Source organism: Ahaetulla prasina, chromosome 1, assembly GCF_028640845.1.
Source record: "Ahaetulla prasina isolate Xishuangbanna chromosome 1, ASM2864084v1, whole genome shotgun sequence".
NCBI classification, from domain to species: Eukaryota; Metazoa; Chordata; class Lepidosauria; order Squamata; family Colubridae; genus Ahaetulla; species Ahaetulla prasina.
Window position 1 is genome coordinate 101,035,320 of NC_080539.1, and position 18,785 is coordinate 101,054,104.

Here is an 18,785-nt window from a genome sequence, read left to right on the forward strand (position 1 = left end):
CTATTACATGGGCTTTTCTTTTTAACGTGCATGCACATAGTATGTACTTCTGTACAAGGCAGTTTGGTAACAAAGGAAAGGATCACAGTATTTGCATTTAGCATGTAGTGAGAAAATTTAACAGGAGTGCACTAAATGTTTTACTGAACAAAAGAGTTCAGTGAAGAAAACAGTTTTTTGTCAAATATAGCACCCGGAATGCAAGTAATGGCCAAGTTTTGTTTTAAGCTTTTACTTAAAAGTAAAACAAAAGTTTTACTTTTGGATTTGGACATCATTACTCAAACAGTAGAATGTGTTCCTCATTCCATTAATTTATACAGGAAAAGTTAGGAAAGTCAATGATTCAAACTCCGAAATAAAAATTGAATTTGAGCTCTGAGTCAAAACAAGAGAGAAGAGTTCTGCAACATTCAAAGGTAAATCACCATTTTTCAATTTGCCAAACTTGGGACCTAAAATAAATCTTGATATCTGAAAGACTATACCTTAGCTTAATATTGAACAACTTTTGTTCATTATTATTTGTAGAACAAATGTTTTTGACATTTAAACAGTTTCTTCCACCTCCATCCAATTGAGTTGGTGATGCACACTGTAAGGCAGAACTAAACTATTGTTTAAAAAAGAAAAGCTGAGACAAAAAAGGGAGGCATATCATATTTTGTACAAAATATCCATTTAAACTAAATTTATTAACAAAAGCATATTTAATACTAAAATATTTTTATTTGTTAAAACATTTATGGATTTTAACATTAATAATTCAAACACATACTTAAAGGTTCCATAATATTTTAATAGTCTACAGTACAGCAGGAGTTGAACATTTTTATTTTTTAAATGATGGCAATAAATATTAAATTCCAGGTATTTCTAATTTTGGTTATTTTCTTAGTGTTAGAATGCTTTTGAAGTTCAAGATATCTAGAGCTAGGCTTTACATTTTGGATGTATATTTCCTTTATCCTCAAAACTGAAATGAACCACACAATGAAAAAAAAACCAAACACACCAAATTATATTGCTTTAATGAGTACTGGAACCAGGAAATGTTACAATGGCTTTCCAGCAATATCAGTAAAGCTAACTATACATTTCTAACTTAATTTGAAAGTTTGTGAAAAAAATCATTTCTGCCTTATTTGCTGCATTGGTTTTACTATATAGTGTCCCCTCCCCACCCCCAAATGGTTGCATTTCAAAAAAATCTTCTCTTATAACAAATTCCAAACAAATATGCCATCAGAAAGCATTTTCCTCCTTTCCCTATCCTATCTTGTAAAAAGGACAGCACAGCCATGGGGACATTTTATAGTTTTGGGCAAGGAGTGCCACAATTGGTGTGCTGAAGGTCCCCAGATAGTTCTTATTCCTCTGTCAGAAAGAATGAGACAGACATAGAGGCTGTATTCTTATCACAGAAATCAAAAGCTTTTGTGCAAATGCATTTTCCTGACAAGAGTTAAGAGTAACCGCCTGTTAAGTTTTTTTAGGTACAAGTGATGAAGCCAGCAGACAAAGGCATCATTCTCTGCCTGTTGTCAGTAACTTGAGGGCTTTCTGTAGATTCTGCACAGCAGTGCTCACATCTTCATACTGCAAAGCACTGCCAGCAAATTTGCAGTATTTCTGAGCCCTGGCAAAATCTTCAGGAGTCAAACGAATTTCCCCTATGAAAACAGAGACAGATGATTAAGGGTCAGCTTCCATACCTGACACACACATATTTATTTAACCACCTGAAATGGTTTGCTAAGATCAGTGAACAGAAAAGCTGTCTGAAGCTTAAAGTGTAACCCAATACTTTGAGAGAGATTTGCCCTTTATCTAAAGTCTTTAGAAGCTTCAGTAATCATGTTACAATCTGCACAAAAACAATCAGCACAAAAACAAGGACAATATCCCTGTGTGTTAACCTTAGATTCTCCCTTTTTTCCTTCAAGTCTGGAGCGCAACTGAGGCCATTCATTGATTCTGCCTCTGGATAATTTGCTGAGATATGTGATCATCTCGTTATGAAATAACACCCATTCCCTAGCAGAAGAATCGAGCACTGTGACATTTTATTTTTCCTGTCAGGTGAAAGAAAAGTACGTAAGAAAGCAAGGCACTAAGAACTTAAAAATAGTAACTTTTTTGTAACCCACATTTTACCTAAAGTAGAAGAATGAAAAATGTCCTCATTTCTAATAAAACTATACAGCAGTATAGTTGTTAAGCCTTATTTCAAATTTAATACACTCTTATACTATAAAGTCAAAACAAATGACAAAGGAAAAGTCCGCATTAAGTCTTTTTTACACGGCAAATACTATACTGTCTGTATAGTATTAATGAACGATGCAATTTCTGTTACAGTCTTATTATCAACAAAAGCAAACAAATGCTAGCTACTATATAGCTAATAATGATTTATTCGTATAATTTGTTTTGATCATTTTGAACACAGTTCAAATATATATGCTTATATACAGACAGATATATGCTTATATACAGATTTATACTGATCAATCTGTATCTAGCCTGAAAAGCATACTGTATTTCTGCATTGTTTAAAATAAAGTTTTGTTTGTTTTGCTACATTTCAAAGGAATGAGCCATATGCTAAAGTACATTATAAACACAGAAATTTAGTGTCCTATGTCAGAAGATCCAGCGATTTAAAATCTGAATTTTTGTAACTCTCTAAGAGAAAGAACATTACATATCTTCTGTTGATGGACTGACATTGCAAACAGCTCTGAATCAGTATTGCATTATTTCCATTTCAACAAAACCTTATGAGCCACAACACAGTATAATAAGTGCTTCAGAGACAAGAATTTAATAAGAAATACATATTTATATATGCCTTTATACATCATCTTTTCCTCATTTTACAGTTATCATTGCGATGTTATTACAATTATTTATATGTGAAATTATATCCATTATAACCTAAGACTGATAAAGGTAAAAAATATTTTAATTTGTTTTATCTTTATGTAATTATTGGTTTCCTTTCATTCATAATTCAAATTTGTAACATAAAATTATTTTAATTTTTCTTCTTTTAAAGATTGGATGGTTTGCTTTAGCAAATTAAAAAAAAGTTTTCACACAGAGGATAGGCTGGTTTTTTTGCTACACATTTGTCTTTTTGAAGTGGAGAAATTTTTAATCCAGTCCAATATATTTTTTCAAATATTGTTAATCTTGGCTAAATCTAATTTTAATCAGTGTAGCCCTACCTCCAATTTAAAAAAAAACCTAGCAACAAGCATCTTATTATTTATGAGTTCACTTTACATGTTCTATAAAAAAACCTAAATGTCAAATGGATTTATTTCAACAGGAATCAAGTGTATATTTACATAGAGCAGCAATTTCTTCAAAGAACACACCATGTCACAAACTATAGTGTCACTTAGATTTTCAATCTGTAATCTAACATCCATGACCTGATAAATGTATAAATCAACAATTAACTTTTAAGGTTTGGTCAATGGTGGCCTCCCTCTTTTTAAAAAACACAGTGTGAACACATTACCTCAAAGACTGTCTCAAGGACATTTTGTTTTCTCATATTATGATGCCAAAAGAAACTTGAAAATCATTCTTTTAGAAAACAGCCAAGGCATCAGTCCAGTATTCAACTGATTTTCTGGAACAAAGCCTAAATTAACCAATCTAATCTTATTTTTACAGTATCTACTCTATTACATGCTCTGTTGGCAAAAAGCCTTATTTATTATTATTGAGGCCTACTTCAAATATTATTAATGTGTATCAGGCAAAATTTTAGTTTTAATTTTAGATATTTTTAATCACATCATTGGACAGAACCAAAATTCTGAAGTGCCAAAAAAATTGACACATATTCATGGTTTATGCTGCCTACCAGAAGCGAGACATTTTGCAAATAGAAAGGTAATATTTATATTCATTCTTGTCAGCTTTTATCAAGTACACTTTATAATTAGTTTAAGTCTCTTAACATTAAATAAATTTGTCCACGTAGCCAGAAACTTGAAGTACCTATGTGAAATTTATTTGAAATTTTATGTAAAATTCTGTGTGAAAAGCATCTGCTTAGGTATCAATTTGCAGTAAATATAATGAGTTTAATTTGAATATATTGCCTGAGATTGGCAAATCTTTTTATGGTTGTTTTTTTTAAAAAAAGAACTGCTGTCCCGCTAAATGCAAAACTAACAAAAGTAAAATCTTTCTTGAAACACAAAAAGTTAACATAATTTATAGAGAGGACAACTTAGAAATTATTGCTCCTTGTACACTCAAATATACTATAGTCAGGTCTTTCTGAACTCTAGTGCTAGTAGGTTATGATGAAAAAATTGGTAATCACCCATTTGGAATCCTAGATTACCATTCTGTGGCCTAAATGATGAGCTCTTAGGGTGATTTATAGCTTATAATTATAAATATATAAAATGTTGAGATCACAATACAGTCTACATTATATCTGCTACACGTTTTGATACCAGTTATGATTATGAATTCAATCAATATTCATATTGAATTATGAATTCAATCAATCTAGATGGCAGACAATATATTGCCTGAACATACTAAAATGGAACTTCTTTTCCAGGAATTGTGGAATCACATGATCAATTAAGATCCTCTACTAGAGATACCTAATTTCTGTATTTTCCCCTTTACTTTGAAATTATTGCTTCTGCACTGAGATTCATACAATGTTATTCCTTATACACAAATACAGGACCAAACTTTTAAGTAGTATCAACATTGGGGTTTTTTTCTTTCTGGTCAGTATTAGGTTCCAAAGGGAACCATATTGCACTAAAAAACACTTGTGTTCAGACTGGGCTATTTTATTTTGCAAGTGTTTTCTGCTGGAAACAGAATGCTGGGAATATGGAAAAAAAGTTGTTCTGAACTCAAAACACCTAAAGAATCATTGAAACAGACCATTTTTAATAAACCTAACTAATATTTCAAATGCAAAATGATGGCTTTGAATCTGATGTATTTCTCATTTGAAATGCTTTGAATACAAATGTCTTGCGTATTCTGAAATATTCTTGAATCTATGATTGTAAACATAGATACTTTTTTCTTGGAGTACTTCCAATGAATTCAGCAAGAATTATTTAGAAACAAATTTATCATTGTGTTTATAAGTACAGATGTGCTGTAGCCAATTCTTTTCAATGATGCAAACTAACAGGAAAACAAAGCTTACCTGCAGGTTGGACATTATAAAGTGAAGGATCAACCAGGGGAACATTTTGAGATGTGGGTTGAATTGGATTACTTGTTTCTCCTATAAATAATAAAAAGAGAAAAACAAACGTGCAAATTTAGAAATATCATATGTTTACCTTAGCTGGAATGGAATCTATGATTTCAGAATAATATTTGAGAACTTTTAAACAGTAATTAGAAATTGGGAAGAATGTCATACTTATATAGCATTAATGTTTCATATCCATCAGCAATTAAGTTTCTATAGTAAAAAAAAGTGCCTAACTTGATGATTATTAGAATTTTCTGGTAACTGTATGTCAATTCTACTAAGAACAAAATGAGAGAAGAAATGATCTAATAAATCGGATGCTTTTATTCCCACAAGAATGTAGAATCTTTCTTTATGTTACTTAACTATGTTGAAAGAGCACTAGAATGAAATAATCAGAATCTTTATTTGATATAGCTTAGGTTGATTTTTAAAACTATACACTTTAGCTTTTTCTTTGTAAAGTTAACGCCATAATCCAAAATATAATGGAACTACTTCAAAAGAAAGCAGCCATTTTTTATATAGTGTCTTTCACTGCTTACCTGGACAACCTAATTTTACAGTGAATAAATGAGTGAAAAATAGGCAAAGTGCTTAATAGGCAAGTCTAAAATTATGATTTTAGACAGATATACTTAACATAACTTTGAATAGTATACCTGGTTGGTTACAGAGCTAGCAAACACTCATTTAACCTATGAGCTCAAACCTATGACAGCACTGAATAGGTAGTAGTTACAACTATAATTATTACTGATGCATCATCATCCCTGCAGTCAATTGATAACAATGTGCAACTTTCCTGCTGGCTTCCCATAAACAAAGTCAATGGAGAAACTGGCAGGATATTAGAAATGGTGGTCAGATGAAATCCTCACTTAACAACCACCATGGACTTCATTCAACAACAGAAAATAGAACTAATGGAACTGCCATCACTAAATGATGCCGCCACACAGTTTTTTATTTATGAATGATGGACCTTCCAGTCCCAATAAGCATCATTAAACAAGAACTACCTGTAATGGAAGTAGAAGATCCCTTAATATGAATAGCTAAGGAGCACAAATGAGGTTACTGTAGGTAACATTCCTTGTCATAGATTTCATATTAATTGTATTTGCTTTTGGTTATTCAGTATGGGAACAAAGCAATTATCCCTCTTTGGGCCTTTTGGTATAATTGAGTTTTTTCTTTGTATTTATACAGTGCAATTTAATAGTTTCTCTTATCTTTTTAAAGCCGCATGGGTTTATAATAAATCTTACGGCACTATTTGGGGTAGCTTCCTTTCACTGCAAAAGTTCTAAGAAATCATTTCCAATGTCTTATTACATAGTTAACAAATCTAGGAAATGACAAACATGCACTGTTAAAAATACACAGATTACTCACCTGTGCTATGGGGTACCTCTGCAGGAGTGTTAGCGGGAGCATGAGCACCTGGAGGGATATGTATGCCACTGTAACTGCTTGTGGGAATATTACTTGATTGAAAGGTGGATGATGGTTCTGGTTCTTGGCTGGATGATGTTGGAGAACTGGCTTGTTCATTTTCATCATCTTGCATATAAAAATAGAGACAATCTGATTTTTTAAAAACCAAAAATTCAATGCACAAATAGCCTTTGTTTAGCAACTCTTTTTTTAAAGGACCATTTGCAGTTACAATAATAATGAATAACTAACTTTATGGTCAATTTTTGCATTTATCACCTTTAAAGGTAAGGGTAAAGATTCCCTCGCACATATGTGCTAGTCGTTCCCAACTCTAGGGGATGGTGCTCATCTCCATTTCAAAGCCGAAGAACCAGCGCTGTCTGAAGACGTCTCAGTGGTCATGTGGCCAGCATGACTAAACGCCAAAGGCGCAGGGAACACTGTTACCTTCCGATCAAAGGTAGTTCCTATTTTTCTACTAGCATTTTTACGTGCTTTCTTACTGCTAGGTTGGCAGAAGCTGGGACCAGTAACAGGAGCTCACCCCATTACGCGGCACTAGGAATTTGAACCGCTGAACTGCCGACCTTTCGATCGACAAGCTCTGCTTCTTAGCCACTGAACCACCGTGTACCTATCACCTTATCATCTTTATAGGTCTGTAAAACAAGGGAAAGTTGAAATAAGATCGTAAGAACAGTTGTGGTTTCATTTAGTAACTGTTTTGCTTAATGAGTGATCCAAACTGTGGTTGCTAAACAGGGACTATTGATAACATTAATTTCTGTGCACCAGTGCCTTCCAACTTCACCTATTTTGGATAAGCACTGTGAAGGTAACTAAAATCATCTTGCAATGTTATTTTTTATGCTATAAGAATGTAACAATGTTTAGGATAAATTAACACTAGGACATATAGTATCAGTATTCAGTAGCTATTATTGACATCATCTAAAATTGACCATGGGAGGGCAACATTTATAGAGTCATCTTTGGTGAGATGGATAGCACATAAATTTAATGAAAAAATAAACATGGATGCAAATATATTGACTGAAAATATAATCCAAGAGACTAAGATGTTCTGCTGGCACAATAATGCTAAGATTTGAACAGAAAATGTCCATGCTCTGATTTCAGCACAAGAAATTTGCTTGCTCCTTTTACCCCTATGGTATTCAATTCAGAAATTACTTTTAGAATAGAATAGAATAGAATTCTTTATTGGCCAAGTGTGATTGGACACACAAGGAATTTGTCTTTGGTGTACATGCTCCCAGTGTACATAAGGAGAATAAAATAAATTCATCAAGAATAAAAAGATACAACGCTTAGTATAGTCAAGGTTACAGCTGCTCCTATTATTCTTCATTATAATTGTCATGATCTTGTTACCCAATCAACTGGCAATGATGAGTATCAGTGAGTCTAATACTATAAGGCTTACTGATTTTCAAGAATAATACTTTCGGAAAACACAGTGATGTCTAAAAGTGCGCTCATTCTAGTTCACTACTTTTTAGTTTCAAGAGAAGGAAGAAACTGAGCAAGCTGAAAGGAATGGGGGAAGTCTTCCAGTACATTTAAACAATGCTGCTTTTCTTTCTGAAATGCACAAAGCAAGAACTATGAGTTCTTCAGATATTCTGGAATACAAACATTTCCATATGAACTTTGGCACGATAATACCCTAAACTTTGTGGGTCACATATCACATAAAATAGAACTTTAAGAACATTATTAAAAACCAATATACTCATTTTTATCTTACAAAATTAGTGTAGTAAATATACCATGAGCTAGATATTCATCCTATCCAGTAAATAAATTTATTATGTATTGTATTATTTACTTTTTTATTATGAAATAAACCAAATATCTTAAAATACTGATTTTAAGCAATGATATATATTGCTATATCTGGTGATTTTTCAAATTACTGCTATGCACTACTATGCATTGAATACATAAACAGACACTTATTAAAGTTAAGTGTCAAAAGTCAAGTTTTCTTTCAAGCTGAATCAAGCAAATAAACAACTCTCCCTCCCCCAAGCTCAGTCACCCAGCAAAACATAATTATGGCTAACTGGAGGAAAAACTGATTAGCATAAAAATGAAGGATGCATAAAAGGCTGTCCTCCTCAATGCTACAGATACTATAAAAATTATTTGTAATTGCTTTTAATCATATCAACGCCTTTATATTTATTAGCCACAATTGGAACATGGCTCCAACTTTATTTTGGAATCTCTCAAAGGTAAGTCTAACTTAAAACAAATGATCATACAGGAGAGGGAAGTTCCTAGAAGGACTTCTGGATATATCTCATATGACATATCCAATGGCAAGAGTTTGTAGCAGATTTTGACAACCTAAGTCTACAAATGGTTGCAACCGATGCCAAGTTAAGCAATGTCCATGCCACTGGGGTTAAATTTCAGACATTTAAGACATAAATTAATCCCCCCTAGTTCCCATGAGATGTTTTTTAAAAAATGTTTTTTTAAAAAAGTTTCAATTAGACCTCAAAAAAATAAAATGATACTTTTACCCGTATTTCATTTTGTCCCAAAACAGTGTTTTTTATTCACTAATAAAGTTTCAATAAGGGAACCACAAAAATAAATGTGTGAATATGTAAAGGGGGAGGGGGAGAGGAGAGAAACATAAACTGTGGGTACACCGATACGGAACTGTTGTAAAATGGAAACTTTTCTTTTGTTTTTAAAGAAAAAAATAATAAAAAATGTTTTTTTAAAAAAGTTTCAATTAGACCTCAAAAAAATAAAGTTTCAACTAGCCCAGAGAAAATAAACTCTTAAGTAATGTTCACATAGCTGTTTCAATGCCCCTTACATATGCAATAAATATGGAAATTTGAACTGTTACATAAAAAACTCATTTATGTATTATGCATTTGTAACTGTTACATAAAATAAATTTATGTATTATGCATTTGTAACTGTTACATAAAATAAATAGATGAGCATGGTTTCATACTCATTCATAAATAACAACTTATTTTAAAATTATTTTGACAAATTATATGTGCTAACCCAAAGTTGTAAGCAGAGATATATTCCACTCAAGGAGCAATGTTTCTGAATTTCAAACAGATGAGAAAAAATTATAAAAGACAGACTTCTATCACATTAAATATATTTTATATGCTATTTATATTTAACAAAACATTAACAGTAATGTTACCAAGTTCTTCTTCCATTCCAACAGGTCCAGATTGTGGAGTCTCTCCATTTTTAAGACAGTTATGAATATATGTTGCCTTCCACCGGGCATATTTTCTGTGCTGAATATTCTAGAAAATTAAAGAAGAATTTATAATTTATATTTGTTCATGTCTTAGATTACGTAAGTTTGAAATTGAAAAGTAGAATAGAAGAGCTTCTATATAAATTTAATAATTTAAATTGCATATATTATTTTCTAATTAATTCTGCTATGTTTACTCCCTGTAAAATAAGAACTGCAATATGAATATTTACTGGCCTTCCGACTCACATTTTTACAAGTTTATAGTGTGAAAGAGAAACCTAGCCTAATGGATAGATACAGCCAACTTAGAGGAATTTCTTGTCCCCCAGTATATCTGTTTCATGATGATCCATGCACTATACATCTGCATCCATTGAAAAACTTGTAAAGTGGATAAAATGTTTAGGTAACTTCTCCATGTGGGGAATGGGGGATATGGACAACGTACAGCTGATGGTATGTCTAGCACAGGGGTGTCAAACTCAAGGACCGGGGGTGCTTAGATCTGGCCCAAACGGCCATTCTGGAAACAGCAAAGTACTGGCTCGCAGTGCCTCTGCCAGAGAAAATGGAGCTTGGGAGGGCTGCTTGTGGCCCTCCCGAGCTCTGTTTTCACTGGCAGAGGGTTCCAGGAGGCTGTTGCAGCTGAAATGGAGCTTGGGAACCCGTTTCTGATGTCATGAGTGATGTTGAGCTGGCCACACCCACCCTGGTCCCCAAGGCCAAATACAACCTTGATGTGGCCCCCAATGAAATCGAGTTTGACACCCCTGGACTAGCACACCCTGGAAGCCATCCTAATGAAGAAGGCATACAGTGAAATGCTATTCTGTCCACGATAAGGGAATAATGACTTTTGCCTCTATTCTGCATAGGTATAGAAGGACACGGGGAGCTATTACTTCCTATCTCCTGCTGCATAGAAAAATGATGACAAGAGTGTAGGGCTTCTTTCCTTTTAGCTCAGCATCTGCTATATCATCTGGCCATCTAGGGAAGGTATTTATGAAGTAACTTTAATATCATTAATACTTAGTCAAGACTTCTAGGCCTACAGATTCAGCCCATAACCCTAAAATTCCAAAATGGGCATTTTTAAAAACAATTCCAAAATTTAGACCATAAAATAGAAACTATTCTCTCACATTTGGTATGAACAACTCTTCATCCTTCAAATCTATACATCCTCAAAACATGTTTTTTGCAGAGGGAGAACAAAAAGTTTACTGTAAGGTCATAAGTATTTGCGCTTCTCTCAGCAGATGCTTTTTAAATCAATTTTTCCTTAAATAAAAATGTTTGGGATGGTGTCACTAAAGAGTTAGCTACAGGCTGGATTTTCGTCTTTACTAAATATTTGGGAAGAAGATAAATGAGAGAAGTGTTGTGAACTTTATAGGATAAAGCCTTGAAGCAAGCAATTTTCTAGTCAGTCCTTAGCAATATGCAATTCCTTTTGGCTCAATAATTGCAATTTCTTTCAGATCATTTCAGGCTTCAACAATAAAACTGTTGTGAAGCTATTATTTTTCTCTCATGCAGCTTTTTTTTAACCAGGTAGCAACCCAACAGCTTTACAATTTTCTATAATTTTTTACTATTCAGAAAGTAGCACTTTCCTAAGTAAATTTTCAACAGGAAACAGTCACAATAACAGGAATGCAGCCCAGTTCTTACGGATGCTAGGTTATTTACTCTCTGGAACATTTGTGATTGCTGAGGAGGGAAGGTCATAACTTTGAATCTCAACAGGAATAATCTGTCTTGCCTCAAGAGTGGCATTAAACCAAAAATCTAGCATGTCTACACAATATTTCTAAAACACCAAGTATACAGTGTAGTATGGTTTCAAAAAAAACTTAAGTTAAAGCCTAACTCATTCCTTTCTCTATCAGAGAAATACAATGAACCTGAACAAACCAATCCATTTCTGTGGTTTTTGTCAAGTATATGATATGTGAATTGAAAATATACTTATTCAATCTCACAAGCGGTGTCTTTATTGTAAGTTTTCAGGAATTCATGTGTCTTGCTTCTGGGTGATGAGTTTAATATGCATTTAATTTTCATTTTAGTATGTTTTTATTCCAGAATTGCTTTTGAAATCTGCTATATGAATTTCTGGGATGGCTTTTCATCTTATACAATTCCTTCAATTTTAATCACCAACAGCTAAGTGCAAAAAATGGAACTCCTTGTTAAAATTTGTACTTCAGCATATCCAGTAAAACGTCCTGCATATTTAAGAAAATAAATTGATAGGCAAGCTGGCATGCAGAATTTGAAGCAGTTTTTACAATAGTTTCTGCTTTTCTCTTCTGTCTGGCATATCTACGGTAATTCTAATCCAATGCAGCCAAAATCTAATAAAGTCTGTATAAATAATTTCTTAATATAAGAACTTACATTTCTTTTAAAGGGACAAATGGTTTAATAGGTAACTATTGCATAGGTTTCTTTGTAGTCAATGGAATCTCCCAACCAAAGTGCTACTTATTTAAAAAAAAAAACCACAAGTTAAAAAGGCATTTGGGGTGTGCCTCGATATATTTATAGTCCTAAATTTATGCCTGTTTAACGAGAGTCTGAAATTACAAAGATTATGGAACAGGTGCTTTTAGGGATGTAAAGCACTTCTGGCCATTGCAAAACATCTCACACATCCAACCCCCACAGATACATAATTATTTAGGTGTCTGGCAATATATTTGCACTTACAACTGGTTGCCAAGTGCCCTGTGATCATGTGTAATCCATTTGCAATCTTCTCTGCTGATTTCCCAATAAAGTTTATGGGTTTATGGTCATTGAGCAAAGCAGTCACGTGATGTCTCATTTAATGACTGCTTTGCTCAATAACCAAGATTTTAATTGTGGTCATAGGTTGAGGACTACCTGTACTAAGCATAATAAAAAGGATATATCTATTTATACTGTATAGTTTTCCTTTCTGATTATACTGTACAAATTAATTGTCAGTGCAATTCAGGGAAATCTCCTGTCATGTTTTGTTCTATTCTGTGATTTCTCTTGCCCCTTTTTGAAGTATATTAATTCTGGTTAGACATTTAAGAAACTGGCCATATTGTAATATTCCATAGTTTTGTTCTAATCTGTAAACAATGATAATGCATTTCATTGACAATGCCTCTTTATAGAGGATTCTGGAAATAGATTTCTCCCAAGCCCAAAGAAACCTACTGCATTTGCATTAGAATTCTTCTCTACAATTCATATAATTAAATGGTTACTCAATATGAGTTTTCTTATAATTAATATGTAACACTTATAACCAGGATAGTTAAGTAGAAATTCAAGATGATTAAATTACAATGTTAAAAATTGTTTCCTTTGTCCGTGTTTTATGATCTATAACACCTTTTACTTACCTCGTCTGTTAGTTCTCCAAATACTGTGAGGACATCTATGAGAAGACTTGCAGTATAAAAGGATTTAATCATATTTCTGGAAAAAAATAGAGTTTTTTAAGAATAGGAATAAAAACACATATTTGACAAATAATTAGACAAGTACAATTTTTTTTTACATTAAACTCACAGGCAAGGGGAGACCTGAGAGCACTTTCAAGTTACATTATTTTTATAACCATTCATTCTAGTTTTCCAGAGTTTTATGCAACATGAAAGTTTTGACATTTTTATTCATTTATATCCCACCTTTCCATTATATTTACAAATAACTCAAGGCAGCGAACATATCCAATACACCTTTCTCCTCTTATTTCCTTCACCAAGTACCCTGGTGAGGTGGGTTCGCTAAGATCAAGTGACTGGTTCAAAGTCACCTAGTTGGCTTTCTTGGCTAAGGCGGGATTTGTACTCATAGCCTCCTGCTTTCTAGTCTGGTCTACTAAAGACCACTAGCCAAGCTGGCTTTGTATTTAGATCAAATTAGGCTGCATTGCTTCAATAGCTCATTATTACGTACAATATTGCTACCTACTTGTGAAACTGACCAGCGCGATCTTCATTATCAGCATAAAGAAACATTTTCAATGCATAATTCTCCACATGGGCACAGCCAACTATTTCCTGAGTAATTGCTTCATTATCCCCAAGCTGTTTCTTCATCTAAAAAAAAATAAAAATAAAAATACACAATTTAGCTGGTTATTTATCAGGCCCCATATTGTAAACTACAGGAGCAAATCAGGATTTCTGCTTCTCAAGCTGGGTTGCAAACTTTACTTATGTCAACAGGGAGAATAAGATGGCAATTTTTACATTTTGTTCCTGTCAGTGCAACTTGACAAGTTAGATTTTACTCTTTCCCATGATTTAGAAATAGAAGGTATAAATTATAGTAATTATAATAAATTTCAAGTCTTTTGTTTTCAAAATTCAATTCACTATTACTGTAGTTATTAAAATAAACTGAAGATCTCAAACTGGCTCCTTATCTTCTCTCTGACACGGAAGAGTAGCATGCAGGTAGGATGAGCAAGAGAAATAATTGTATAGGTCAAGCAAACTTGTATGGGCATGTTGAATATGTTTTTAAAGCTACAATTTTTCATAAGGTTATTTCTTTCCTCTGTCCATTTTTTCAATCTTAAATAGCAATAGCTCTTAGACTTATATACTGCTTCATATTGCTTTACAGCAATCTCTAAGCAGTTTAGAGTGTCAGCATATTGCCCCCAACTATCTGGGACCTCACTTTGCTGACCTCAGAAGGATGGAAGGTTGCGTCAACCTTGAGTCGGTCATGATCAAACTACTGACTGTGGGCAGAACTTGCCTGCAATACTCCATTCTAACCATTGTGCCACCAGGGCTCAGTGGAAATGGAAATCACACAAAGCAGTTGACGAAATATGAAGTCGCACTAAGAAGCCTGGGGGTATCAGATATACTTTCTAAGCCACATAATAAAAATCCTTGGTGTGATTATTTATTTACTGGACTTATAAATCACTCCAATCAACCAACTATGAGTGGTATACAACTCCTCAAACCTATAATTTGGGAATAAAAACAGATAGTTTTACATATTTATTTATTTATTTATTTATTGTTTATATTTATATACCGCCCTATCTCCCAAAGGACTCAGGGCGGTTTACAGGCATTTAAAAGCAAAAAATACAATAAATACAATTCTAAAAACAATTAAAAAACTTATTCAAAAGCCTTAATTAAAAATATAAAAATTAAAACCCAAGATAAAACCCACAAACTAAAATCTAACTCAGTCCTGCGCAGTTAAATAGATATGTTTTAAGCTCGCGGCGGAAGGTCCGAAGGTCCGGAAGCTGACGAAGTCCTGGGGGCAGTTCATTCCAGAGGGTGGGAGCCCCACAGAAGGCCCTTCCTGGGCGTCGCCAGGCAACATTGCCTCGCTGGCACCCTGAGAGTCCCTCTCTGTGAGGCGCGGGTCGGTGAGAGGTATTCGGTAGCAGCAGGCGGTCCCGTAGATAACCCGGCCCTATGCCATGGAGCGCTTTAAAGGTGGTCACCAAAACCTTGAAGCGCACCCGGAAGGCCACAGGCAGCCAGTGCAGTCTGCGCAGGATGGGTGTTATACGGGAGCCACGAGGGGCTCCCTCTATCACCCGCGCAGCCGCATTCTGGACTAGCTGCAGCCTCCGGATGCCCTTCAAGGGGAGCCCCATGTAGAGAGCGTTGCAGTAATCCAGGCGAGACGTCACGAGTGCGTGGGTGACTGTGCACAGGGCATCCCGGTCCAGAAAGGGGCGCAACTGGCGCACCAGGCGAACCTGGTAAAACGCTCTCCTGGAGACGGCCGTCAAATGATCTTCCAAAGACAGCCGTTCATCCAGGAGGACGCCTAAGTTGCGCACCCCCTCCATCGGGGCCAATGACTCGCCACCGATGGTCAGCCGCGGATTTAGCTGACTGTACCGGGATGCCGGCATCCACAGCCACTCTGTCTTGGAGGATTGAGCTTGAGCCTGTTTCTCCCCATCCAGACCCGTACAGCCTCCAGACACCGGGACAGCACTTGATAACCGTTGGGGTGGTCCGGTGTGGAAAGGTACAGCTGGGTGTCATCCGCATACAGCTGATACCTCACACCGAAACCACTGATGATCTCACCCAGCGGCTTCATGTAGATGTTAAACAGAAGGGGCGAGAGGATGGGCCCTGCGGCACCCACAAGTGAGGCGCCTCGGGGTGACCTCTGCCCCTGTCAACACCGACTGCGACGGTCGGAGAGATAGGAGGAGAACCACCAATAAACGGTGCCTCCCACTCCCAATCCCTCCAGCCGGCGCAGCAGGATACCATGGTCGATGGTATCGAAAGCCGCTGAGAGGTCTAATAGGACCAGGGCAGAGGAACAACCCCTATCCCTGGCCCTCCAGAGATCATCCTGCGACCAAAGCCGTCTCTGTGCTGTAACCGGGCCGGAAACCGGACTGGAACGGGTCTAGATAGACGGTTTCATCCAGGTGCAGGGGAAACTGATATGCCACCATACTCTCTACAACCTTCGCCGCGAAGCGAAGGTTGGAGACTGGACGATAATCACCTAAAACAGCCGGGTCCAGGGAAGGCTTCTTAAGGAGGGGTCTCACCACCGCGTCTTTCAAGGCGGCCGGAAAGACACCCTCCACCAAAGAAGCGATCGTAATCGCCTGGAGCCAGCCTCGTGTCACCTCCTGAGTGGCCAGCACCAGCCAGGAGGGGCACGGGTCCAGTAAACACGTGGTGGCATTCAGTCTACCCAACAACCTGTCCATGTCCTCGGGAGCCACAGGGTCAAACTCATCCCAGACAATGTCACCAAGACCACCCTCGGACGCCTCACCTGAGTCACATAGTTTTAGCTTTAAATTTTGACTAAGAATTGACATTTAAAATAGGCTCCCATGGCATCACTAGGTAACACCCTCAAACCAAGAAATGTGTAGAGCCAACCCCATCATCCTAGTCGATCTTATCTGGGTGAGGGCATACCACCAGAAAGTGATCCTGCACATATACAGGCCCTGAATTAAGAACAACTTTAAAATTAACAACCAGCATGTTGAATTGCACCGAGAAGCCACTTGGCAGCAGTACAGTTTCTGAAGTAGAATTTCTACATGGATGTCTTGAAGTGCTACATCATTATTTGAGCCACCATATCTTAGATCAGCTGCAGCTTCTAAGTGCACTTCAAAAACTACTCATATAGAATGTGTTGAAGCAAACCAACTCAGAGATAACCAAAGCCTCCCATTCCAGGAAAGATTGCAACTGATACACAGGATGAAGTGGTGAAAAGGCCCCCTTGGTCACAGCTATCATCTATTTCCTGAACTGGAACTGTGAATTCAAGAGGAATCCCAAATTATGAAGCAGTTGTATTTGGAGAAGTACAATCCAGCTCCAAATTAAATATTATATCTCATTGGAATCAGCAGGCTTTCAAATACAGACTGTCTTGCTGCAATTAAATTTTAATCTGTTCCTCTTCATCCAGATCTGAACAGTCTCCAGGTACATGGACAATATTTCAATAGCTTAGGGCTCAGACTCTCTTTGCCAATTGAAACCATCCTTTCATGAAGGAGGACAATCCTTGCATAACAGGGTCCTTGACATCCAATCCTCAGACGCATCCCAGAAGTTACGATGATTGATGTTTGAAACTTACTGACAGATCAAGCAGAACTATGAGGTTTACAATATAGCTATCTCAGTCTCCTGAGAGTTCATCCACAAGAACAATGAATGCTAACTATGTTCCTGTACCTTGTCCTGTCTGAAATGGGTCCATATAATTCATTTCTTCTGGGGCTTGTTGAAGTTGCAGCCTCACAATTTTCTCAACTATCTTTCCTAGGAAACACATTAGTAGACAAGGTTGTCTATTCAGTCAGGCTCAAATGATGGTTTCTTAAGGAGGGCATACAAATATCTCTTTTAGAAAAGCTTACAACATTAGCAATACTATCTCTCAAGGATGGATTTACCATTGCGTCAACTCAACTTTCTGTCAACTCCTGAAGGCTTTCACCAACTACAAAAGGAAGGAACCTAAACTACGAGGAGTTCTATTAAAATGGCAAAAAACCCTATCCACTTCCTCAGAGAATCAAACTGTGGTCATTTGGGATAATTGTGCAGGATGAAACATCAGACATGTGTTCTAGACTCATCTGACTAATGTCCAACTCTGAACTGACCAGAGTGATTTATCATCCAGAAGTTAGAAAAATTCGCAGAGGGACCTTACATGTTCAACCAACCTATCCTTTATCAAAAAGGAAGGACAGGTTGGCTAAGTTTAAAAGGACCAATAGGTGGCAAATTACAGATTCCGTAAGAAGGGAGATGTTTGCTGTTCTTATTACTATAGTGTAGACTTGAATGTTACCTATCATTTGAAATCAGCCCTTCCTTTCATGCCCTTGGCAACTCAAGCTTTCTTGGTTTACTTCATGTTACTGAGCGCCTTACCTCCAACTCTCTTGATCAGAACAACACCTAGACTGACATCCCCTAAATTCCACTAAAGAGGTTACCTAGCCGGGTAATGAAACATTTGGAAATCAAACAAGTTCAGAGAACAAACCTCTACCCTCAATGGTTGTGTCATGCCACCGTCAGAGTCTGAATCTACGGGGGAAGATGAGCTGGAACAAGAACTGACAGATGGAGAGGCTGGTTCCATTGGCCTTGGGGGAAATTGGGGAAGGGCAGCCTCAGTCCAGGCAAGGCTTTTCTGAATTAAGTAAGGCCTGCAGACAGGTTCAGCTCAGGAGAAGAGCAAGGACTGCTCCTGCTCTGAGAGCAAGGAGGAAAAAGAGACGTCAAGATCAACGCA

At 36.2% G+C, this 18,785-nt stretch overlaps 1 protein-coding gene across 1 annotated transcript in view; it reads right to left on the reverse strand.

Moving 5' to 3' along the window:
• Nucleotides 1-778: 778 nt before the first annotated feature.
• Nucleotides 779-18,785, reverse strand: part of VTA1 (vesicle trafficking 1) — a 36,376-nt gene continuing 18,369 nt past the window's right edge. Inside the window, exons 3-8 of the mRNA XM_058170625.1 lie at nt 13,950-14,077; nt 13,376-13,451; nt 9,921-10,029; nt 6,665-6,832; nt 5,213-5,293; nt 779-1,673 (exon numbers count right to left, since the gene is read on the reverse strand). Coding sequence (XP_058026608.1) covers nt 1,528-1,673; nt 5,213-5,293; nt 6,665-6,832; nt 9,921-10,029; nt 13,376-13,451; nt 13,950-14,077 — 708 coding nt within the window. The 3' untranslated portion in view covers nt 779-1,527. The remainder of the gene's footprint in view (nt 1,674-5,212; nt 5,294-6,664; nt 6,833-9,920; nt 10,030-13,375; nt 13,452-13,949; nt 14,078-18,785) is intronic.